General features: G+C 48.2%; 1 protein-coding gene across 4 annotated transcripts; it reads right to left on the bottom strand.

Moving 5' to 3' along the window:
* Window positions 1-4,633: 4,633 nt before the first annotated feature.
* Window positions 4,634-25,901, bottom strand: Zbtb49 (zinc finger and BTB domain containing 49). Of its 4 annotated transcripts, XM_057772730.1 has the most exons (9): window positions 25,612-25,901; window positions 24,282-24,388; window positions 21,219-21,385; window positions 18,546-19,630; window positions 15,674-15,720; window positions 9,618-9,691; window positions 7,210-7,292; window positions 6,962-7,123; window positions 4,634-5,684 (listed from the first exon to the last, which is right to left on the bottom strand). In XM_057772730.1, the coding sequence occupies exons 3-9, from the start codon at window positions 21,368-21,370 to the stop codon at window positions 5,008-5,010; spliced, it is 2,280 nt and encodes a 759-aa protein (XP_057628713.1). In that variant the 5' UTR covers window positions 21,371-21,385; window positions 24,282-24,388; window positions 25,612-25,901; the 3' UTR covers window positions 4,634-5,007. The 4 variants fall into 4 exon arrangements, with proteins under 4 accessions (XP_057628713.1, XP_057628714.1, XP_057628715.1 ...); XM_057772731.1 differs by lacking the exon at window positions 24,282-24,388; XM_057772732.1 differs by lacking the exons at window positions 15,674-15,720; window positions 21,219-21,385; window positions 24,282-24,388; window positions 25,612-25,901 and having other exon boundaries at window positions 18,546-18,899.
* Between the last annotated feature and the right edge of the window lie 3 nt (window positions 25,902-25,904).

Consider the following 25,904-nt stretch of genomic DNA (forward strand, 5'->3'; position numbering starts at 1 on the left):
CCTAGCCTCCTGATTTCTCGTGGGTTTCTCTGTGGTTGCCTACAGAGGAGTTCCCTCTCCTGGGAGACTCCTGGCCTCCCATTGGCTGATTTCCACCATGCATCTCAGGGTCTTCTGAATTATTTCTGCTCCCTTGTAGATTCTTTTCCCTCCCTCTCCTTTTCCCTCCCTCCCTCCCTCTCTTTCCTCCCTTCCTCCCTCCCTCTCTCCCCCCCTCCTTCCCTCCCTCCCTCTCTCCCTTCCTTTCTTCCCTCCTTCCCTTTCTCACTCCCTCCCTCCCTTTCTCCCTCCCTCCCTCCCTCTCTTTCCTCCCTTCCTCCCTCCCTCTCTCCCCCCCTCCTTCCCTCCCTCCCTCTCTCCCTTCCTTTCTTCCCTCCTTCCCTTTCTCACTCCCTCCCTCCCTTTCTCCCTCCCTCCCTCTCTCCCTTCCTTTCCTCCCTCCTTCCCTTCCTCACTCCCTCCCTCCCTTTCCTCCCTCCCTCCCTTTCCTCCCTCCCTCCCTTCCTTCCTTTCTCCACTGTGTAGTCCAGGCTGGCCTGTCTCACCCTCTGTGCTGTTTAGTTTCTCATCTACTTGACACAAGCTAAAATCATCTAGGAAGAGTGATCATCAGTTGTGAAATTTGTTCCATTGGCTGTAGGTGGGGCTTTAGGGGCATAACGATTGATGTAGGCAGTGTGACCCCTGGGCAGGTGGTCCTGAGTTGTGTAAGAAGGCAAACTGAGCAAGCCACATGGAACAAGGTAGGAAGCAGAGCTCCTCTATGGCTTCTGCATCAGTTCCTGCCTCCAGGTTCCTGCTTGAGTTCCCACCCCGACTTCCATCTGCGAGACTGTGATTAGGACCTGTAAGCCAAACAGACCCTTTCCTCCCCAGGATGCTTTTGTTCATGGTGTGTATCACAGGAGTGGAAACCAAGTTGGACAGCCCATAAGGCTAAGGTTGCAGGTGCAGTACTTGCTAATATTCATACTTGGCTGTCACAAGCCAGGCTCAGGCCCGGCAGCTCCTGGCCTCTGAATTTTCCATGCATTCGCTCACTATCAGTTTGTGTCTAGATGTAACTTGGTCCACAATGAGATGGAAATGGCACAAAGCCACATACTCAGAAGATGCACGGTGCACATCTTGAAACATTTCCTGTCCCTTTCCTGCTGTGTGCATAAGAGAAAATAACATTGAGATAATTGAATGAGGAAAAGAAGAGCAAAGGGCAATAGCAGGTTTACATTTATTACCAGCCAAGCAGGATGTGGCCATCTTACAGATGGAGAGGCAGGCCACTCTCAAGGAGCAAAGTCAGTATCAAGATCTCTCCTGACCCCCTGGCTGGGTAGGGCTCATGTCTAGCATCAGCACTGACAAATGTTAAGGGCGTTCCTTTGTAAGCTATCAGCTTTGTTCCTCTGTGACTGCTGAGGACATATTCTTCCCACAGGCTACCCAAAGAATCTGCCTGCCTTGGACAGGCACAGGCTAGGTCAGACTACCAAGAGTGTATAGATAGCAAGCAAGGCCCTGGGCCTATTTTAACTTGGATGGCTTGTCTTGCAGAAGTCAGGATGGTCAAAAGCCAGAGTTGGGTTCTGAAAAAGGGATTTCCAAAACTTTCATTTTGTGCTTTTGTACCTCAGAGCCAGACTCTGGTAGGGATCTAGCTTGTAAGGCAGAAAAGCAGGACTTGGGACAACAAAGAATGGGCTGAACTGTTGTCTGACCCCGGCAGTGGCTGTGGCTCAAAGGCCACTCTTGTCCTCCCTCACCTCCTGTCTTGTTGCTGTGACAAAATGCTCAGCAAAGGCTACTTAGAGAAGGAAGGTTGCAGGGCTCCTGTCCATCATGGCGGAGGAGGCATGACAGAAGCAGCAGAAGGCGGCTGGTCACATTGTATCCAGTCAGGAGGCACGAGCTGGGTGCTGGTGCTCGGCTGGCTGTCTCCTTATTCAGCCATGGAATGTTTGTATTGAAGGTGGGTCTCTTTCCCTCAGTTAACCCATACTAGATAATACCCTATGCCCAGAGGTTTGTTTCCATGGTGATCCTAAGTCCTATCAAGTAGACAATCAAGATCAATGGTCATCCTCCCTGACTTTGATGGGACTGGACAGGGAGGCTCCAATGGCCTCTCCCCATGGCGACAGACCAGGAATCGCTCAAAACACAGCAAGGCCAGGCCACAGAAGATACTCTGGCCTCCCTGCCTTACTTAGGTTAAGGCTTGGTAGGTGCCCAGATGACAGTAGGTCATGCATAGTGCCCATTCCTTCAGGGTCACCACAGGCACAGAGGTGGCCAGTCTGGTAGCTCCCGGGTGCTGCAGGTGGGGTGGGAGGTTGAGGGGCAGCCATGTAGTATCCTCAGGCACTGGGTCGCTGAGAACCCCTCAACTGGGATCCCCAGCTGCAAGGAGAAGCAGAGGCCGTAGGAGAGCAGCTTTCTGAGGTTAGGACACAATCCTGGTACCCGATTCCTCCCCTCACCATGGCCCATGGATCCTCAGACCTCCAAGTTCATATTAGGGGGAACAGCCAGGGGCAGGGTGTCTGGGGAGAGCTAGTGATTCCTAAAAACTCTACAGTCTCCTGAACCTAAAATTGGGCCGGCCAGAGACTGTGTTTATTTTTTCTGCTCTTCCCTGATTCAGAAAGAATTAAGAAGTTTATAATTATCTGCACATCCGTGTGTGGTGTGAATTAGTTTGAGGCTTCAACACTTGGCATTTGAGTCTCTCGAACATCAGGGACTTAGTTTCTTGCCACAATGAGGCATAGACTTGGAGGTTTAAGCAAAAGTCCACTTGATCGCCAACAGTGCCCGGAGGCTGGAGATCTGGCCAAGGTCAGGGTTAGCTGGTTCCTTCTGAGGGCTGGGACGGCCACGCTGTGATGGCCACGTGGACTCTCGGGCTTATGGAGGCAGCATGCCCATCCCTGCACCCATCCTCAGATAAAGTTCTTGCTGTGTGCCTGTCCCTATGTCCAAAATGCCCTTCTAAGAAACCAGTCACTGTCTCTGGAGCAGGGGCCTTCCTCCAGCATGGCCTCGTTTTTCTTAATGACATCTGCAGTGACCTAGTTTCTAAACAAGGTCACACTCTGAAGTGCTGGGGGTTAGGACTTCAGTGCAGGAATAGTGGTGATGGTGGTGTGTGTGTGTCCAACCCATGGTAGTAACTAAATTTTGCTTGTATTTCATGTCAGAATGTCACTGGCCATTTGAAGAACAACTGTCATGGAAAGACTGTTGTTTACCCCAAACACCATCTCTCTCTCCTCCATTTTCAAAGACTTCCATGTCTGTTATGTGCTGGGTACCATTGCAGGACTGGGGAGGACGTCAGTGAGCAAGATTTGAGAGAGCCACTCTCCTGTGACCCCTCCAAAAGAGCAATGACAAGTAGCACCTTGGTCTTCCATTTGCCCTGCAGGCTCTAGTCTGGCCTCTTGGGGGTCACCACCTCTAACACTGTGAGGTGAGCAAAGTCCCTTTAGGGTGCATCTTACAGAGGAGGAAAGCAAGGGAGGGCCGAGGTGGTGGGCGGCGGCAGGTCACTCTGAACCCATTGCAGCAGGCTGGGACAATGTCTGACCTCAACTAAGTCAGTTTTCGTTAACTTCCATACTGCCTAATCTAACCCAGGGTTTCAGAATAGAGGGGCAGGGTGGGAAGAGGTAGGAGGATCTCTTACTAGGACACGATCACACTGGTCTCACCCCTATGACCTGTCCAAACCTACATTCTTCCGTAAGAACTTGTCTCCAAATAGTTTATGGAGGGAGGGGCATAAATTAGGGCATCAGCACAACTCAGCCCTAAACACTAGCTGATTCCAGAACTTTCAACCACCCAAACAGAACCCTGGGCCCATTAAGCATCCATTTTTCATTCCCCTCGTAGCTGGCAACCAGCTACCGGCTCTCTGTCTTTCCGGATTTCTCCGATCTTGACGGCTTGCAGAGAATCATACAGTCGTGCAGTGCGTGGCCTTTTCGGTCTGGCTTCGCTCACACAGCTCAAGGTTTTCTTCCATGCTGTGGATTGAGCCCAGGGCTCTGGACATGCAAGGCCCAGTGAGCTACACCTCCAGCCCTCACACCTATGTTTTACAGTTTTTGTTTGTTTGTTTCCGAGTCCCAGAGAGCCAGGACCCCAAGGACCTTGTGCAAGATCAGACTGCTGTTGTGTGGAGCATCCACTGGCCAAGTAAGCACTGAGCATCTGAAGTCCCAGAGGCTGCTAGGAACCTTTCCTAGTCTGAATCATCCACAAGGCAATCCAGTGTGAATACTAGACCCAGAGTTGTGGACAGCACCCAGTAAGCTTGAAAAACAATTGAGCCTGTAATTTCCCTTTTGGGACGGGGGCGGTCCTGTCTCCCCACAGGCTTGAGGAGGCTGAGGTGTGCAAATGTGCTTTGCTGTCTGCAGAGAGCCACAAGGATGCCACAGCTCTCAGGCAGAGCAGCCACCAGCCTTAGCACTGGCCCGGTCTGCTTCTGAGGTGATGCTGCTGCCATCTGCTGGCCAAATGGAGGCCTGCATAAAGCAGCCAGGGAAAAGGTAAGACCTTGCATTAAAAAAATAAAGAGTAAAGTCCTGGGAAAAAAATACAAATATAAAACATGATACAGGAAAGCAAGCTCATTTATTCAAATTATATTACAAGTTCCATATACAAATAAAATCTGTATAAACATTTTAAAAAATAAGATAATAAAAATTTCTCTTATAAAAATGTAAAAATAAAATCTGTATTTTTATGTATACATATGCCATTTTAACAGGACCCAAATGTACAGTAGCTGATGCGAGGTCCACTGTCACACTGATGTCCATCAGCTGTTCTCATAGCCTAGGGCCTAGGCTGCTGTGGCGACTGACCCACACCATCTTCCTCTCTGGGACCAGCAGGCGGCAAGAGCTCCTGGGCCACAGATGCAGCTCCCACAAGCACTGGAGGGGAGCCGGCCTAGCAGGGTGCTTCTCGTTAGGGTTCTGAGATGGCACATCACTGTTCCAGCTCGTGTTCATTCTGCAGCGTCTTCATTGCCAGCCCCCACAGAGTCATACTAGAGAAAAACTGTCCCTCAGAGTTCCTGTACGTCACTGAAGGTGTCCGGCTGCCCAGCGGCTCGGTGCAGTGGTTGTCCAGAGTGGCCAAGGAAGAGCGGGTCACAGCCAGACCATCAGCCTGTGAGTGCTCAGCACGTGCCGAGGGGTCCACATCTGAGTAGGCATAGGCGTGCGGCTGGCTCTGCAGCTCCTGGGGCTTGGCCAGCTTGGCAGGGTCCAGGCCCAGCTTGTCCTGCTCACTCATGCTAGGAGGGTGGATCATGGAGCGTAACTTACAGTAGGAGCCGGTACAGTGACCATCAAATGCTGCCACAGAACTTTCCACTGGGTGGACAGGGAGCTTGACAGACACAGGCATCAGCGTGACAGACACGTCCCGGGAGAAGGAGTCGGAGCTCTGAGACCTAGCCATGTCAGAGGTCTCAATGGCCTGGCTCAGCTCATCCAGCGCAGCTGGACTCCTGGCGTCAGCTCTGCCATGCATTTTCTTGTGCCGCCGCAGCACAGCAGAGCGTGTGAAGCACTTGCTGCAGATCTCACAGCTATAAGGTTTCTCCCCCGTGTGAGTGCGGACGTGCCTGCGCAGGTCTCCTGAGCCCCCAAAGCACTTCCCTGAAGACAGAAAGGAGTACTTTAGAAATGGAAGGATCCTCTCCTTCTGAACAACTGATCTAAGGGTAGTTCATGGTACCCTCACTTTGGATAAGGTCCCTCTCCGATGGCCCTTGAAGTTTGAGACTTAGCACAAGACTCTGGGGTTTCAGTGCTGCCCAGCAGCTGCTCCCTTATCGGCCGAAATACAGATCTCAGCAGAGTTACTTCTAGGCTACGTTGCTGTCATTTGAGCCTGCAGTGTCCCTTAATGCTCCCCGACTGACGATGCTATTCGGAAGGACGTGGAGCCTTAGGAGATGGAGCCCAGCTGGTGAAAGGGAGTTATTAGGGCTAGACCTCTGAAGGAAACCTTGATCCCAAACTAATCTTTCCTCTCTAGTTCCCCATCAGGAACAGTGGTGGTGGCAGCCAGGTAGGAGCGACTGTTACTACAGCAGCGCCACATGACCAGCCCAGGACCTAGGACACCCCTTTCTGATGTCTATTCAGTCAGTTTGTCTTGGGGGCTGCAGACCCCTGGCCCCTTGACTTTCTTTGCTGGTCTCAGACCCTTTGTCTGCTGGAGTGAACTGAGCAAAACAACTTTTTTACCTGTGCCTGCAGCTGCTCTGAGCACGAGACCTTGATGGCATGAGAGTGGTTTCTGGTGAGGCCTGCAGCTGAAAGATCCCGAGAGCTGGGGCATGGCCAGTGCCCTATATAAACTTCCCCTGAGCGCAAATAACGTTGGCATTCTTGTATCAAGGATGACCCGTGTCCCTGTCTCTGTGTGCCCCTTGCCTAAGACTTGCAAACTGACCTGTAGTGGCATGGGCGCTACAAGTTTGTACCAATGATGTCTTGTTTTTCAGCCTGTTTCCTTACAAGAAGTGGAAACTCAGTGGGTAACTGCAAAGGCCCTAACATGTCGAGAACTCTCTCATGGGAAACACCCCCCCACACACACACTGGACATATTGAGAACTTCTCACTTTACCGAATGCCACACTGTCTCATTTCTCAGCCACACAGGCCTTGTTAAGTAACAAGTGCACTCCACCACTTCCTGTTGGGTTTGCCAGCTCTTAGTGACAGGGCTTTGGTCACTTTGTATCTGGAGTACTAGGATCAGGTCTGGACACCTCAAAGATGCAGTGTCTGGTGAGGAGGCAAAGGGACTGCCCCTCTCACTCACTCTATGAGGAAACAGTGACTTATGGCAGCCAACAGCAGAGTGGGTAGCTCTGCCGTGTACAGAATGAGGTTGGCTTGCCAGCTGGCAGCATCACACTCACCACAGGCAGGGCAGCTGTAGGGCCGCTCACCCGTGTGCCGCACACGGTGCTTCACCAGCTTCCTCTGCATGTTGAAGGACTTCCCACATTCATCACAGGTGAACACTTTGTCAGCCGTGTGCGTCTTTTTGTGCTCCTTCAGATTGCTGAAGTTGCTGAACCCTAGACAGACCATAGCAGGGGTTAGGGGGACAAAGGAACCCGCAGAGTGACCGTGAGAGCACAGGGAGTGGCTCACTCAGCAATACCTCGGCCACACGTGTCACACAAGTGTGGCTTCTCTCCGGAGTGAATGATGATGTGGCGCTGGACATCACCAGAGGCAGCAAACCTGCAAGAAGTGCAAAGTCCCATCAGACTGGTGACACTGCCGAGACCCTGAAGACCAGGGCCATGCAGAGGACATAAACTGCTCTACCTGTTTTACACAGAGCTGGGTGTGGCCTGCTTTGTGTGTAAAACATTTCTATTTCTCTGTTTCAGGGAAAGCAGAAAATGATGCCAGTGTTTTGTTTTAAGAAGCTTCCTGCTTGCATCATCATACTCATCCAGTTTCCAACAGCACAAGACCAGAGTCTCACAGTTCACTCTCTCTTACCTTAAAAAATTACATTTATTTATTTAGTGCATGTGTATGTACACTGCAGCATGCATGTAGGGGTCAGAGACAACTTGGGTGACTTAGCTCACCCTCTACCATATGGCTCCCAGGAACTAACTTAGGTCACTGGGCTTTGCTGAAAGTGCCTTTACTCTCTGAGTCATCTCACTGGCAAGTCTCACAGTTCAGAGGAACATGAAATCGTGTGGTGCTAAGACCCTGCTGGGATCACTGAACTAGTGGGAAGCATTCCGTGTGGTGTGACAGCCCAAGGCTCATACTGGAGGGTACAAGGTTAGCTCTGCATGTCCTGGCAGTGAAGCCAGCTCTACTCAATCTAGTGTGAAATACACAGACTTCAGGCTTCAGGAGCCAGGGACACTGGCCCTCCTTCACCTATCCTAGAAAATGAGCTCACTCACCTCCAGCACACACTGGAGACCCTCCACATCCACCCTAAGACAGGGACAGAGATGGGAATGAAGAAGTAGCCAGTGTTCATGGAGCAGCTACCCTGAGCCCAGGACATGTTGAGTGTCTGATAACTGGTAGCTCCCTTAACTGTCTCCACACACCAGGACGCCCCTTTACCCCACCTTCTGGATGGGAAACAGTGAGTGCAGAGAGGCATGAGCTTGGGCGGGCAACAAGTACCTCTCACCCATGTGGAGACCGATACTCTTTCCTGGCTGCCCCTCTGATGGCTGCTGGGTTGGTCCAAGGAAGATGAGGCACAGAAAAAGATCTTTTTTAATTCTTTTTTATTTTTTAAAGATGTATTTATTTATTATGCATACAGTGTTGTCTGCATGAATGCCTGCAGGTCAGAAGAAGGAGCCAGATCTCATTACAGATGGTTGTGAGCCACCATGTGGTTGTTGGCAATTGAACTCAGGACCTCTGGAAAAGCAGCCAGCACCCTTAACCTCTGAGCCATCTCTCTAGCCCACAAAAAAAGATCTTACACAGAATTTCCAAGATCCTAATTTTCCACACAGCAAAATGTTCTCAGGAGCCCATGGGAAGTAACACCATGTGAGACAGTTCTGTCTGTGCTGCTGGGCACCTGCCATGACCGGAGAGTACCACCCAGAACTTGGCTTTATGTTCAGGTAGTTGCAACAGAAGGGAGCTTTGTTCCATTTTCCAATGCAGAGGCAGACATGTTCCCAAAACTCAACTGAAGCTTGCTTTTTCCCTCTGCTATGCTCATAGAATGTGCTACGGAATGTGCTGGAGGACGCTGACTTCTGAACGATAGCGTGTCTACCTTTAACCTTCCCGACAAGGTTGCAAGGCGGCCTTGTGAAAGGCAGAGAATCTCAGCCACTGACGCTTATGCTCCCCTTACAGCACTGAGCAGATGGTGAGAGTTTACGGATGCTGGATGAATGAGTAATTAAATGATGGAACCCAGACACGGACCAATGGGGATGCCTGCAGTTCTAGCACAGGATGGTGGAGGAAGAAGCCCCTGGACTATTACCAAGCAAGGGGATGGAGGCTGAGGTGTGGCCTGTGCACACAGCAGGGATGGAGAAGCTCCTCACTTACCCCATGCCCTATAAAGGAATCACTGCACAGGTACCAACCCACCAAAAGGGGCTAATTCTTTGCTGGCAGGCCAACACTCAGTTTTCAGGTCACAACTCAGCTGCCAAGGCTGAGAGTCAAAGATTCTGTCCTGAAGCTAACAGCCTGGTTTGACAACACAGCGTAAGTACCCTCTGATGCCGTATCTCTGGGTGCCTAGTCACACAGGCTTCGGGTACTGTTTTCCCTGACTAGACAGTCTCCTCCATGGGGACCTTTTAAGAAAAACATTTTGGCATAAACTAATCTGTTTCCTGTAAAGCCGATTTCTTCCTGGGGCCCCAGCCTAGACGTTCGTGCTCTCTGTGAGCTTTTCTTCTTGCTCTCCCATGTGTCACAGAGTGAATGCCCTTGTTCTCTGCCATGCAGTGTGAGGCCTGGTAGCCCGTGATCTGACACTGGACAAAGACACCTGAACCACCCACAGTCCCTCACACGTGGCACCTTGAGCCCAGCACTGACCTCTTTCCACAGATTTCACAGATGTACGGCTTTTCCCCAGAGTGCCGGCGTAAATGTGTCTGAAGGTTGCCTGCCTACAAGAGGACAAGAAACACACCAATAATGAAGAACCAAAAAAGTTGTAGGTGTTCAAAGGGAACTGACAGTTTTGGCTGATCCCACAACACTACCAGTAAAGGGCAGACAGGAAGCTGTGTCTAAAGCCAAGGGCAGCCACCCACTGCACAAGGAGCCCCAACTGTGGCCTCACACCGGTGCCCACTCTGTGATACCTACCTTGTAAAAGAGCAGGTTACTCTGGGGAGGAATTTGGGTTCCCAGGCCTAATTTTAAGCAGACCTTGATATAGTTAATTTGGAGCACCCACATGCAGGGTTATATGGGGAGTTAGGCACTTGTGGGGCTTATTTCAGTGTTCACAACCTCTCTCTAAAACAAATGATTTTGTTCAAAAGAAGCAAAAGATGTTTCCAGAAAATGTGTCCTCCTAACAGTAAGGTTGGCTCTGCTTTTTATTTTTACCTCTGTGCAAGAGCGCATCTCAGGAGGACCACAGCAGCACTGCAGGGTCTTTGCATCTCTAGTTTTTGAAGCTAGCAGGGTTTCGCACATAGACTTCCACACAGTCATCAGTATGAAATCAGGAAACTATATAACACAATGAAAGCAAAGCTGTAAATTCCTCCTTGGAGAAGTTCCAAAGTGAGGCTGAGAGGCAAAGTCTTCCCTCACTATACCTGAGCAGCTCAAGCTGTTTAGAGTGTCCTCCTGCCAAACAAACCCACGGTGACAAACAAAAATGCCTTATGGGCCACATTGCAGTGCACAGCAGAGCCAGAAAAGAGAATAAGCAGCAGCTAGCTGATAAACTCGCTCTTTACCTCTGCAAGCTGCCTCAAGCAAATTGCAAAGACAGTTTTGGTTATAGTTCATCTGTGCGTTACAGCTCACAAATACGAAAAGACGCTGCCTGTGGAATCTGATCGGGGAAAGCCTCAGTTAGACTCTATATTCAAGACTGTGATAAACACAGCTGAGAGAAAACTGGGACTTTGAATAACCAGAGGGATCTTAGCAGAAGAGCCCACTTTATAGTGACTATTAATAACAGGACCACAGCAAATGCCAACAGCAAAATCCACAGCTGAAATTTTACCTAGGCTTTTATAAGCACTGGCAGTTGGTATTCTACTTTCTAGCCGAAAAACAGATTTGGTGACTAGAGCAGTTGCCCACGGCTATGGTTGGGCTGCTTACTACTGGTCTTAGGGTGGAAGTCTTCTCTGCTTTTGCAAATCCCAGGAAACTGACATGTCCTGAACAGTCAGCACAACAGCCACTCTGCTACCTGGGATACCAGCCCTTAGAGAGCTGGGTTTCAGATACTAATTGCTTTGGTCAGTAACATCCAAATTTCAGAAAAACCAATGTGATACACCCACACAACAATCTGAACAGTACCACCTGCTCTACTGCCTGGGAGAACCCTCTGTAGCACTAAAGGTGCAGTAAATATGCATGAAACACAGTCTGAGCCATTTATAGAAGGATACACACCCCCTCCCCAGCAGTGTTACTTGTTTCAAAGCAAATATAACCCAATGCGCTTCTAATGTACAGTGTGATAAGCTGTAGTCAATGAATGTGGTAGTACAGGCCTGTAATTCCAGCACTCAGGAACCTGAGGTAGGAAGACTACTGTGTTTGAGGTAAGCCAGGGATACCAGCAAGTGCCAGGACAGCCAAGACTTCATAGGGAGACTGTCTCAAAAAGTCAAAATATAACAAACAGCGAAAGAAAAGCAACAGCAACAAAAACCTTAACACGTCTCTATCATTTCACATGGAAATACAAAATGAAAATCAGTAAATTTTTGCCACACACAGCAGCATATACCGGGGTGACAAACTGTACAAACACAGACAAAATAGGACCGATGGAATGTTCTGCACACAACACCCCAACAACCAAACTGTAGTGCATGTAGGCAATTTGTATAGATGACCCAGGAGTCCTGGCCCTGTTATTTTAGGCATCAATGCATACTTTATTTTTAGTAAACCGTAGCTACACTGCTGGCATCCAAAGTGCTCAGACTACGTCTTAAGAAATATCTGCAGTTGTGTTTGCAGAACTGTGCCAAGCAGCGATGACAAGGTTATGAACAGGAGCAGAGCTCTGCAGCAAAGACGCACCAAGAGCAGGCTTGTAGAGCTGCATTGCATTTTACAAAGCAGTCAGCTGGAGCGCTGCGATGCCTTGAGTCACAAGACTGGGAGAGATAATTCACCTGGGTTTTGATTTTTTTTTCTTCTGAGACTTGGTCTCATTATATACCCCTGGCTAGCTTGGAATTCATTACATAGACCAGGCTGGCCCTGAACTCAGACATCCGCTTGCTTCTGCCTCCTGAGTGCTGGGGATTAAAGGCATGCATCACCACACTTGGCCTAATTCAAGTTTATCTGCTGACTTCAAAACCTGTGCTAATAAAATTCTGAGGATATTAGCAAAAAAACAAACAAAACAAAGAATCTTGCTTCTACTTGCTTTTAAGTTAAGACCGAATATTGAAGCAAAAAATCCCACCAGAAAAAAAGAAGTAACATCTGTACTCAGCAGATAAAGGCAACCTGCCCCCAAGCCTGATGTACTGAATTCAATCCCCAGGACCTACATTCATGGTGGAAGGAGAAAACTGATTCCTGAGAGCTGTCTTCTAATCTACACACACACACTGTGGTACAAGTGTTCCCTAGTAAATAAATACATAAATATGGTGATGTGGGAGTCCCCTCTGTGTGCTGTGATTACCATTAATGAATAAAGAGACTGCCTTGGCCTGTTGATAGGGCAGAACTTAGATATGCGGGGAAGATGGAACTGAATTCTGGGAGGAAGAAGGCAGAGTCAGGGGGATGCCATGAAGCTGCTAAAGGCAGACGTGCCAAAACTTTGCTGGTAGGCCATGACCTCATGGTGATTTACAGATTACTAGAAATGGGTTAAATTAAGATGTAAGAGTTAGCCAATAAGAAGTTAGAGTTAACAAGTCAAGCAGTGATTTAATTAATACAGTTTCGGTATGGTTATTTGGTTCTGGGCAGCTGGGACAAACAAGTGGCTCCCCCCAACAATATAAAGTATCTTTAAACGTATCATCTGAGTTGAATCACTCTTATAATAAACTTTATGATGTAGACCCAAACCTTAGTATTCACCCATAAAGAAACCAGGCCTCCCTTTCCTGTAGATGGCAGCTGAGTAAGAACAAGGGCTGTACAAACTCAAAAGACAGAAGGCATTGCACACATTAGTCATCTAGCTGAGTTCCAAGTCTTTAGAGTTTCAGATAATAGTAAAATCTTTAAAAACACCCAGGACAAACACACACTTCCCTGGTGATGCTACAAAATGATGTGACTAGATCTACTGAAGCCTGAGAATCACCTGAGCCCCAGGTTAGCACTTCGGGACATGATCAAGATGTCCCTGCTTCTTGTACTTTCACCAAGGATGAGGTGTGTGGTTGCTCTGGTGTCAGCCCAGCACCCAGGACTCTGCCTCTGAACTTCTCCAGAGGGCTTCCTTGGCATACTACATGCAACAAGGAAAGCCACCCCCATCCAGACAGCACTACCAGAAAACATGGCACCCAAGACTGCCCTCTGCCTCTCAGAATGTGGTACCAGCTGATCAAAGTCTCTTCCTGGCTCTGCTTTTCTCCAAAGATAGCTGACTTGCCATCTTTCCCTTTCCCCCACTGCCCTGAATGTACTGGTGTCTTTGTGCACCACATAGGAAGCACAGTACCCAAGACACGGCCATACTCTAAGAGAATATGATGCTATAACAGCTGAGTGCATCATCACTGCAACCCAAGATGATGCTGGCTGAAGTGCCACAGTGCCAGCCAGCTCATTCGTGAAGCTGTGGTGAAGTGCAGACAGACTAATTCTTCTAGACAGCAATCCTTAGGAAACAGGAGAAGAGATTCTTACTGGTAAATGTTTTCAAACTTGCAAATTCTCCAAAGAAAAGGCCCTTAGGAACTTAGTACTACAGTGCACTCCGGCAGACCAGGAGTGGCATCCCAATCTAGTGACCACCACTGTCTACTCCAATCATTCCCAGATGACTGGACAGCAGAAATGGGGAGTAGTGCCTTCTCCTAGTACCCCCATGCAACAGCACCTGCCTTCCACCCCCAGTCATAGCTGTCTCCAAGGCTCATCCAAGGACAGTCAAGTGCTGCCCTTAGCTTGCTCCAAATGCCATGCCTGTCAGGCAGCCATGACTGTTCTCTTCTCTGTCAGCACTGCTCCTAGATGTCTTCTGGCACAGCATGCCCAAGTCTCCTTGTCCTACTGTCGACACAGTTATTTCTCCCTCTGAGAGCCTTACTCATGTCTGTTCCATCCTAGCATACGGTAGAGGTAAGGGCAGCTTAGTAACATGCAACTCTTGCTGAATCGGGTTTTTAAAACAGTCCTTTTCCAAGTAACTTCACTACTTCTCTATGAAAACAAAACAGCAAGATGCACCTGAAAACCACAGCTACAGCTCTGCATTCATACAAACCTAAGAGAAGCTATGCCAACCCAGAAGAAGGGTACCAGACAGCTGCCCTGGGCACAATGCAGAGGGAGGGCACAGATCAAGGTCTAAAGCATGGTTCCTAGGATTGGCTGCACATCAAAATCACTGTTCAAAAAGATAACAGGGACCCACTCAAAGCAGAAACCGGGCACTTCTGAGGGATGGCACAGCAGCAGCACTGGGTGGGTGGGGGCAGGGAGGCTGACACAGATCCTGAGTGTGCAGCTGTATTCTAGTTACCAAGTGGAGCCACAGAAGGGCTCTGAGTAGGAAGAGGAAGTCATTTAATATGAAAGGTACTGAGTTCCCCCCAATAGCTCACAAGATAGTAATGTAAGAATGAGAAAGAGGCCCAGAGAAGAATGGTGACTGCTTATTATCAATGGTCACAAACAGTTTTACACTTTACTTTTCTTAATTTTTACTTATTTATTTTGCTGGGGGGAGAAGGAGCATCAAAAGCCACATGTGAAGAGTAGAAGACAACTTGCAGTAACTGGTTCTTTCCTTTCACTGTGTGAACCCCAGGCATTGGAATCAGTGTGTCAGGCTTGGCAGCTACATCCCTAAGCTCTCTCACTAGGCCCACTCCTAGGTAGCTAGGATGAAAATGCTGGTGGTAGGGAGGCCCACACAAGGACTGGGGTGCAGAGCCAAGAGGGAGGGCACAAGCTGTTCTAAGAACCTGGCCACATCAACTCCTTACTCCTGCACACTCTCCTTCATCCTTGTTTAACAAATCAAGACACTGTCTCGTCCAGGATAACAGTACAGTAAATCTGACAGAGGCAGGTTCAATCCAGACCCTGATGGTCCAGAGGTCAAGCTTTGCACTCCAGGGGCTGAGATGGAAGGCAATGAAGGTCTCCCTGGGAATAGTGATAGAGGGATGCACACTCAGCACCTGTCCAGAGCTGGGGGCTCCTGATGATACTGCAACATGATGCTGTCCCAAAGTCATCACTCCGAAAGACAGGGCCAACCACGAGAAGATATAGGGAGTCACCGAGAGGTAAGCGTGAACGGAGCACACTAGCCCATGCCAGTGCATGGGAAGACGGAACTGCAGTCAGATTTGGAAATAAAAATGGCTGGGTCTAATCTGCCCAAAATCCTGCCTCTAGTCCCAGTGAGAGTAACTAACTATTGGTCTTGGACCTAACCCAACGTACAGTGCGGCTCCAGGGAAGATGAGTGTGGACAGCTGGAAACTTCAAGACACACCAGGGCAGGACCCATCATCAGTGCAGAAAATGGAAAGGCGCTTGGATGGCTCTCACTCAACAGCAGACCTTCTAATGCGCTGGAAATGTGGGTTCTGACCCAGCTGCAAGTCTCTAAACTGCCACTACCACACATGCTTCTCTCCCAAGGACAAAAGTGAGTCTTATTGGTAAGTAAGTAAGCAATGAAGTTCAGGCTTCCATTTATCAACAGTAAATAAGAGTATTCCCACCTGAGAGAAGTGCTTCCCACAAATGTTACATTCAAAAGGTTTCTCACCTAAAACAAAGCAAAACACAACAGTTTGTTGTCAGTACAAAAATTTGCACAATCATTTTTGTTTAAAATATTTGATCCCCTTCGTCTCTCCTTTCCAAACAGCCCATTCTGTTCTTCTGTATTTTATTTTAGAACAAGATCTCCCTCTATAGACCAGGCTGATCGGAAACTCTCAACAATTCCTGCCTTAGCCTCCTGAATGCTGGGATACTATGTGAGGGCCACCACGCCAGCCCGTGACATTCTTCACCCCCAGAGTGAGGCATAGGGCATCTCTACTTCCAAATACTTATCTCTTACCCTGAGACTCTCCAGAAAGATGATAAAATCCAATCTATAGACCTTCATCTAGAAGTCAAACTGTCCTCCAAATACAAGCCTAGGGTGAAATAAACAGATCGCTCAGTTTTCCTTCACCACAAAACCAAATAGGACTTTTCTCTACTTGACCTGACTCCAAACAGAGTGGACAGTCCCTTCACATCAAGGAGGCTGTGGACACTGGGGCCCAAAGGGTGAGGCACAGGTGGCCTGGGGAACAGCCCTCAGCATTGCCTGCCTGCCTTAGCTGAGACTGGGCCTTCACAGAGGAGAGAGGTGTGGTCTCCTGTCTGTCTGCTCCACCAAGTGCAGTAACTACAACAGCCTGGAGATGCAGCTGTTCTGAATGGAGGTCTGCTGGAAGGTGTACTGGAAGGCGCTGCCTTTAGCCTGCAGGAGCCTTTGAACCCCAAGAAATGTCATTTCCTCACTTTCCCCAAGTAAAGTGGTTACCTTAAGACTCTCTTAAAAATATCAACACTGTTCTTCTACACGCAGGGCCTGTGACCTTGGCAATGACCTGCAGCTTTTGGACTTGTACTAAGCTAGTCTTCAGCCCTGGATGACTGTCACCATTTAAGCCTGTCTTCTGCCTTCTTTTATAATTACTGGGGTAATAGATAATGGTAAGTTCAGGCCCCCACAAGAGAGACAAGTTAAAAAAAAAAAAAAAGAAAAAGAAAGGCCATGGGTCATAAAGGACCAAGGTTTTTAACAACCATATCCACAGGTCTTGGAAGCTGTGGCTATCAACATATACACATTAGAAATAAAACAGAAGGCGTTCTGAAGACAGAGAAACACAGGTCTCATCAGCCACCAGTGGCACATCATCCCACACCATGTGGCCACTGGCAGCTTCCACGGCACACCTCGAGGAAGCGGCATCTGCACCATTCTGAAACAGCTCTGGCCTCACAGATCCCTGGCATCCAGGCCACGCTCTGCTACCATCTCAATGCAGCATTTATGTCCGACGAAGTGTCTCTGCCCTATGACTGTATCTGTCACTCACAGATGTTCTCCGGAATTAGCAATTTGATTTTGCTCCTTTAAAGCTATAACAGGTAAGTTTCTAAAAGAAAAATGAAATAAAACTGATAATATTCCTCAGGCAGTAGAAAATTAAGCAAAAAAAAAAATTTAAGTCAAGTCGTTTCTGTAGTAAGACTGAGTGAGCGGTCTGTACCTGGTCTTATTTTGAACTACTAGTAATGAAATAATGACAGGCTTTACATTCAAACACACTGACATCTCTAAAGGACTTTTATAACTAGTGATAATGTCTCAGCTGATGCACGGAGGTAGAAATCAGCAAATCGGAAGTTCGGAGTGCCAAGAGAAGAGCATGCCAAGGCAGGCAGCTGGCAGCAGGCAAGCACGGCAATCTGGAAGATGCTGCTGTGTGTCACTGCTCATGCCTTATTTTGGGGGTGGGGGATGGTTTGAGACAGAGTCTCACTCTGTAGCTCTGGCTTTCCTGGAACTATGTAGACTAGGCTGGCTCCAAACTCATAATAGATGTGCCTGCCTCTGCCTCCTGAGTAGTGGGATTAAAGGTGTGCGCCATTACACCCAGCTCATGGTTATACCCTAACTGTTACTAATTCACAAGGCACTAAGAACTGTATCACAGGTAACCAGGGGGAGAGTGAGACATAAGTACTGTACAATGTGGTGTGGGAAGGCAATTAAGATAATAAACCATTAGAAGTTCAATGTCTAAGCTGAGAGAATTTTCATTTGAAAATATCAGATGGAATGGGGCTGGCAGGAGGGGAGCACAGCTCAGTGGTAGAGCAGTTGTCCAGTAGGTGCAAGGTCAATCCTTGTACCACTAAAACAAACACAAAAACAAAAAGAACAAGTTGTTAAAGTTGATTCTTATTTAAGAGCTTACCTCCTGCCTCCAAAATCCTAACTTTTCAAATTAAAATTACTTCTGAGAGAAGTTTAAGAATTACTCAAATCAAGGGGCTGGAGAGAGAGCTCAGAGATTAAGAGCATTGACTGCTCTTCCAGAGGTCCAGGTTCAAATCTCAGCACCCACATGGTGTCTCACAACTGTCTATAGCTCCAACTTTAAGGGACCTGACACCCTCATACAGACATACATGCAGGTAAAACACCAATGCACATAAAATAAAAATAAATAAATTTAAAGTACTGAATGTAATAGTAAAAAAGAATGAGTCAAATCAAACGGTCACAGTTCACTGTCAGTCTGCATTCTACTTGAGAAAGCCCTAGAGACAACCAAGCACAGTGTCTGTCTTAGAGCTAGAATCTGAGTGCACCAAAGCAGCTGACTGAGAGCTGGACGGACGGCACCCTGCAGAGAACCTATGTGCACACCATCACCAAGTGCACCAGAGGGCAGCTAGCACCCTGGAGCCTCATTAGAGACATCAGCAGCTCCACTGAGGAGTGTCTTACAGACAAGGCCTTCAGGGGGATGGGGCACCGTGGCTTCCTTCCGGGTCTGTGGGCTCAGGGTAGTGTACCTGTGTGAGACCGTTTGTGCAGCTCCAGATTGCTTGGGTGTTTAAAAGGCTTCCCACACAATTCACACGCATACTGTCTCTGGGACTGGAGGGTCTGGGATGGGTCCTCCCATGTGGCCGGGGCTCCCGGAATCTCCACCTCATGGCCGCTCTCTGGACCCAGTTCTTCCCTCCCTTTTTCTTCAGGAGTTGGGCTTCTGGCTCTCGGGCCCTCATCTTCCTTAGCAGCAGATTCCTCCCTCCTGACCAAGCCATCACCTGACTCAGGACATGAGGTGCGCTCAGCTGACTGCTGTGACTTGAGAAAGTTTAGTTTCTTCAGGTGCATGGCCTTCTTCAGTCTCATCTGCTTGGCAGGCAGCTGACAAAGGGCATCTGCCTGGGAGTCAGTGTCAGAGCTCCTGAGGGCTGGAGCCAGGAAGGCGGGCGGTAACTGCTCTGAAGACTCCGGGGCACCTGGGCGGCCCTCCACAGCAGGCTGTGAATCTGCTGCAGCAATGTCTGGGGAGGCACTGAGAGTGAGGGGCTGTTCTGGGGCAGGCACCTGGCTGGGGCAGGCGGTCTGCTTGTAGTACTGCTTGCTGTATAACGTTCTGAGTTTGTAATAGTAATTGGGCTGTTTGGAGGGCAGCTCTGGGCAGCTTCCACTTGCAGCATCCAAGGCTGGCTTTGATACTTCTCCTGCGGGACGACTGAGACCTGCTGATGGAGCTTGAGGACTCAGTTCAGCCAGAACTTTAGCCTGCGGGCCTTCGGCAGGGCACTCCTGCAGTGAGTGGGGAGGGTAGTGCTCACTTCCTGCACAGGTGCCATCCAGAGTCACACTCTGCAGGGAGAAGGCGCCAGCACAGGGCAAGCCTGGTAGTTGTGCTGCCGAGGTCGACTTCAGAAACGTATGGCATAGATTCAGAACATTCTGTACCTGCAAACACTCGGCTGTGTCCAGCATCACTTGAATGTTGTCCTGGTTGAGGTCGAGGCGCGATGTGTACATAAAGTCCAGGATCTGCCCTATGCCACTGACATTTTTAACATCCAGGTGAAAAACATCATTCTTCTGGCCAGAAGAATTCTGAAAGAGGCTCCTGACAAAAGAAAGACATGGCAGCTATTTTCACATTCTGCTAGCATTTTCTTTTAATGTTTTTGTTTTGGGGGGTTATTTCACCTTTATTGCCTTTTTTTTCTTTTTTTTTTAGTATTTTGGGTTAGTGTGCATGTTCGTGTGTGTGTGTGTGTGTGTGTGTATGGAGGCGAGGGGTCACCCTTGGATGTTGTTCCTCAGACACCATCACTCTGTTTTAAGAGAATGGAGTCTCTAACTGCCCCAGAGCTTGCAGAGAAGGTCAGGCTGGCTGCCCAGTGAGCCTCGGGAATCCCCCTGTCTCCATCTCCCCAGTTTTGTATTGTAAGAATGCACTACTATGCCTGGATTTTTCATGTGGGTCCTGGATCAAATCCAGGTCCTCATGCAAACACTCTATGGAACATGATCCACCTGCTCGAAGTATAATTAACCACATGCACCAATTTCACACTGATAGAGTGCAGCAAAAAAAAAAAAACAACACTACATATCTGTGTTTTACATTTAGTCTGACATAATACATCCCTCACCATACAGCACACATACAAATATTTATGCCTGAAAAACTTCTGAAGATGAAGACAGTCAACCCTCAGTATACACTTATTATATGTAACCTATAATTTGGCTGCTAAGGTTTTTTGTTTTGGTTAGGTTTTTGGTTTTTTGAAACAGATTCTTGCTATTAGACTTAGCTAGCTGGGGACTTGCCATGTAGACCAGGCTGGCCTAGAATTCACAGAGATTCACCTGTCTCTACTTCTCCAGGGCTAGGTGTGCCACCACGCCCGTCTGGCTGCTAAGTTTTGCAGAGATTCAATGGCTGAGCAGAGCAGGTAAACGTGCACCAAAGAGGAGCATGGTATCTAAAGACAAGACACTTGCTAACCAGAATACACTTTTAAAGAAAAGGCAATTGTACAAAGGCTAGCTACACTGAAACACAACTGCTTGGGGTTATTCAGTATATTTAAGTAAATCACACAAGCCAAAATAATGGCAGGGATAACTAAGTTGAAGCTAAACTAAAGATTTTCTGGCAATATTCAAATGAAAAAAAAAAGGTGAACTGCTTTAATTTAGGTAGGGAGGGAGGTAAGTAGGGAAGGACCTAAGGTAGGAGAAGCATACAGAACACTCTCCTCATGCTGACTTCTTTCTTTCTCCAGACAGAATCATCCCTATGAGGCCCTGCCTGGCCTGGACCTCTCTATCCTCGTGTTCTTTCCTCCGTGTGCTGGGAAAGGACGGCCAGCATTCTCCACTCGCTTTTCTTATCACAGCAAAATCCCTACTGCAGACGCAATCCCTCAATCATTTTATTTGGAAAGGAACTAAAATACAGAGAGAATATTGAAATTAATTCTTTCCAATCATCCCCAGCACACTCTAGCTGAGAGTCTCTTTTCCTTTCAGGTTACTCTAAACACAAAGTGACAATAATTAAAGAAACAAGAAAACCCATCTCTCATTTTGTTTAAACTCCAAAGAGCAAGGCGAAAACATTCTGGAGAAAAGTGGGATGTGGCCACAGGACTTTCCTGCCAGGTTCTCCAGGCAGGAAGGACACAGAGTGAGGCACTCACCTGAAATACTGGCTGAAGGCCGCCAGCACGTTCTTGTGTGCTTTGAAGCAGACGCCCCTCACCACCAGCATGCAGTCACAAAGCAGGCCTTGGATCCGCTGCTCTCGCAGCTGCTGGAGGAGGTGGCAGCTGTGAACAGCAACAGGGTCCATACTAGACCGTGAGACCTGCAGCAGAGAATGGAGGTGAGAGACTCTCGGGGACACCCCTGGGACAAAAGGGGCCCCAAATGCAAAAACTGCTCTTAGCTTTCAGCATGGTGCATCAAAGTTACAGCTTAACACACACACCTACCCACTGAGCTGTTTCGGCAGCATCTAGTCCACAGCTGTTTAGCCCACCTCTCTGCAATATGGAAATGTCTCCCCAACTGACCAATTATGGAAGCCATTAGTTATATGAAACCCAAAGCACATAAGTCTGCTAATATAGAAGGTGGCTGTGGTAAGAGTGTATGCATTTTGTTATGGTCAACTATGAATATGCAAATTGAAAATTAAAAACAATACATATACACGAACAAGTATAAAGGGGAAAAAAAAACCCAACCAGCTAAGACCAAACCCATACTTATTAAACACCTTGTGATAATTAATCTTGACCTTCAACTTCACGAGACTGAGAATTCCAGGGATGTTCTCCTCTTGGTGCACTTCCAGAAAGGCTTAAATGAGCAGGGACGACTCACCCTAAATGTGGATGACATCATCCTATAGGCTGGGATCCCAGATTGAACAAAAGACAGAAAGCAGCCAAGCAGTAGCATACATCTCCCTGCTCCCTGGCTGCAGACGTAATACTTCCCGCTCCTGTTACCAAGCCTCCCCTCCATGATGGACTGCATCCTCAGACTACAAGCCAAAATAAACCCTTCCTTAAGTTGCTAGTACCAGATATTTTGTTATAGTAACAAATACACAGCTCGAGAATTCAAAGCTCGAGAAAATCAGGAGTCTATTTGGGGAGGTAAGATACAAGTTAAAATAACTACCATCACCACAAGAAAAGCAAACCAGTATCACAAAACACCACGTCCATGTAGGTGTGCCTCTGTGCCTCTCACAGGCATAAAGGAAGCAAGAGAATGGGGTGTGCATGATTCTGGCATCTGTGACCAGCAGGTGTGGGAATCTCCAGGGCAGGAACTTGCTGGGCTTCAGAGTATGGCTGAATAGTAGATGGCAGATCAGAGAGGCAGAGGACAGATGACACTGAGCCTCATTAGGACAACTGACTGACTGAGAAAGAGACAAGAGGCTCCTGTGTGGACACAGAAGATCTGGTCATTCCCCATCTACCTAGTGAGTGACTACTACGCACTATAGTCTAGGGAGCAACAGTACAGCAACACCAGGGGTCCTGGAAGCTTCAATTCTAGTGAGACGAGTGCACAGCTAATCGAACAATTACAGCTAGACGAGGGGGTGGGGGCACGCACCTGAATCAGTGCTGCCTCTGGCATCCAGACACAGTGCGAGAGGATGGGAGGACACTGAGGGTCTAAATGGCAATCTGGTGCACTAGACGGTGGAGGACAAAATGACCTTGTGCACACAGTTAAGCACTGGAGAAGCCAGGAAAGTTAAACACGCAGCCTACCTCTTCAATGGTGCTTAGCTGTTTTCCTGGAACACTGGGGGGAAATGTAGTTTACAACCTGGTAAACATTGCTCCCTGTTGAGCCAGGCCCTGCCCATATCTTTTGGAATTTATGTTTTACTTATCCCAGATCCTTTCCCCTTAAAACTTTGAGCATCACTTCTAGGCCATAAAACTCATCCCTGAGAGAGATGTCATTTGTACAACAGCCTAAGTGACTTCTATGAATCAGGGCCAGGTCAATCCCGACACCCACAGGAATTATGTTTACCTCAGTCAATCTCCCTAGACCCTAAATCTTGGGCACTATCTCTGAATCAACAATACCCATCTTTGTGAAAGAAACCAGATTACTTTGTAAAGAATTTCAACGTGCCAGTTGGTGGTGGCACACACCTTTAATCTCAGCACTCAGGAGGTGGAGGCAGGTGGATCTCTGTGAGTTCAAGGATAGCCAGGTCTATTACACAGAGAAACCCCATCTCAAAAAATAAAAATAAATAAAAAATTAAAAAAGAATCTCAATGTAAACATGTCTTAAAATTATTGTGCACTTGGGACAGAGTTAATTATTATTAGAAAACCTTTTTCCCCAAAATTGGGCTGTGCTTAAATATGGCTAAAGTAAAATGATCTGGGTCAGACTCTAGAAGTCCTGACCCAGGCACCAGCTACAAAAATCAGGCTGATGCAAGCTTCATTCTTCCCTCACCCTTCCTGTATAACAATCTTCTGTAAAATGTGAAGATGCCTCTTTGTCACAGCGCCTTCTGATTGGCTTAATACAGCTGAATGGTCAATAGCTAAGCACAAAGAGTTTAGGCGGAACATCAGAGAGCTCTGGGAAGAAAGGGGGGTCTCTAGTGGGTCACAGAGGAAGCAGGACATACAGGAGGAGCATTAAAAGCCACGAGCCACAGGACAGCACATAGATTAATAGAATGGGTTCATTTAAGTTATAAGAGCTAGGCAGAAGCAAGCCTAAGCTAAGGCCAAGCTTTCATAATTAATAACAAGCTTCCATGGTATTTTTTGTGAACTGGCAGACCAAAGCAAACTCCATCTACACACCCTGATTGTTTTCCCTCCTGCAGTAAAGCCTGCAGAGACCCTCCCACACTAAGCATCAAAGAAGTCATGGGTTTTCTTTATTTCATATTTAGGGCAAAAACACTGCAGACAAAGTCACACCCACAAAGTCAATCTCAGAGATTCTTTTAACAGTGCCCCTGAACCCTGATGTAGTTTGGATATGAAATATTTCCCAAAGATGATAGAGTTAAGGTTTAGTCTTCAGTGCAGCGGAGCTCAAATGTGAGGTAGCTGGACCATGAGGGTGTGAATTTCCTCCATAACTGTGAGAAAGTAAATCTCTCTCATCTGAACCACCTCGGATGTTGTACCCTGCGATGGCAGCCACAATAAACAAACAGAGCGACCTCCCTGTCACCGACAAATGCTCACCCCGGGGTTGTTTCTTACAATACTGCTCACAGCCTGTTTGGCTCTCACTCATTTGATGAGTTGATCCACTGACAAGTTCACAGCAGAATGGACTTCTGGGGAGCAACCTAGTGGGCAGAAGCAACAGTCTTTATGAGGTAAAGACACGGCCCACATCTGCTTCATTCATCATTGTAGCTCTGACACCTGTGTCTGGGGCGTCATAGGTGTTCAGTAGGGTTCCTTCTAGCTCAGGAGGCTAAAATCTAAATCAAGAATACGACAGTAGAAAGATCAACGTGAAAGACAGAAAACAATGGAAATACCAAGGCAAAGAGAAACAGAAAAAAAAGCGTGGGTGGTGTGAATGAAGAGGGTTGTCTCAAGGGAAAAGGGGCCTTAGCGAATCTGAACCTAGAAGGAGCTCCTACAACGAAAGCCCTTCTGTGTGTGTGCATGTTTTATGTACGCATGGGTGCACATGTCTGCAGGCCAGAAGCCAACCTTAGGCATTGTTTTCTGGGAGCTGTCCACCTTGTTCTTTGAGCAGGGTCCCTTATTGAGATGAGAGGCTCACTGATCCCAGAGATCCACCTATTTCCACCCCTACCGCCAATGCTGGGATTGCAAGCACAGGTTACCAAAATGGGGTAATCCATTGCATTCTCCAGAACCACAGATGTTGATTACCTGTGATAGCAGACCTTAATAAGGCAAGTGGCTTAAAGGAGCCCATTAGGATGAGCCCTGTTTCAATCTGACTGACATCCTAACATAAGGAGATGTAGATACAAGCAGAAACGCTGGCGGTGCAGTGGCACAGAGGACAAGTCATGTGAGGCTACAGCAAGAAGGTGACCGACCACCTGTAAGCCGGGACGGTTCTCTACGGCAAGCAGACTTGATGACACCACGTTCATGACCCTCCGTCCTCCACAACTGTGAGAAAGTAAACCTCTCTCATCTGAACCACCTCGGATGTTGTACCCTGCTATGGCAGCCACAATAAACAAACAGGACAACCTCCCTGTCACCGACAAATGTTCACCCCGTGATTGTTTCTTACAATACTGCTCACGGCCTGTTTGACTCACTTAAGCAGCAAACGGTGACCACTATCGTATACCAGATGCAGTCTTACGGGCTGAGAACGTTTAGTGAACCCTGACTAAATCTGCAGATACCCGCTCAGCACCTGACCTGCACCGACTCGTTGACTAGTCCTATAAGGTTCCCAGAAGTTGGCGCTGAAGTGACAGCATTCTACAGATGGGACACCAAGGCACAGATGGTCTCGTGGAGAATGAGGCAGGGCGCGGCAATGAGGACGGGTCATAAGCGCCTCTCCTACCTTGGGGCGACGCGGACATCAAGAGACGCACAGATCGCAGCAAGGGCTGGAAGGAAGCCCGGCTCCCACGCCTGGAGTCTAGCTTTGTGCTCGGACGGGCCAGCCACGGCGCTCTGTCAGCAGGCCGGCGCGCATCCCAGCCACGCAGACCCGCAGCTCGCGGGAGGCCAGAGTCCCGAGTCGCCTTACACTCGGAGGCCGCTCCCAACTGGCCGCCTCCTCATTACCCGTCCCCGTCAGACCCTCTGTGTCAACTGCAGGACTCCAAGCGCCACGGAACCATTCCGACAACG

Source organism: Chionomys nivalis, chromosome 6 (genome assembly GCF_950005125.1).
Source record: "Chionomys nivalis chromosome 6, mChiNiv1.1, whole genome shotgun sequence".
Lineage (NCBI taxonomy): Eukaryota > Metazoa > Chordata > Mammalia > Rodentia > Cricetidae > Chionomys > Chionomys nivalis.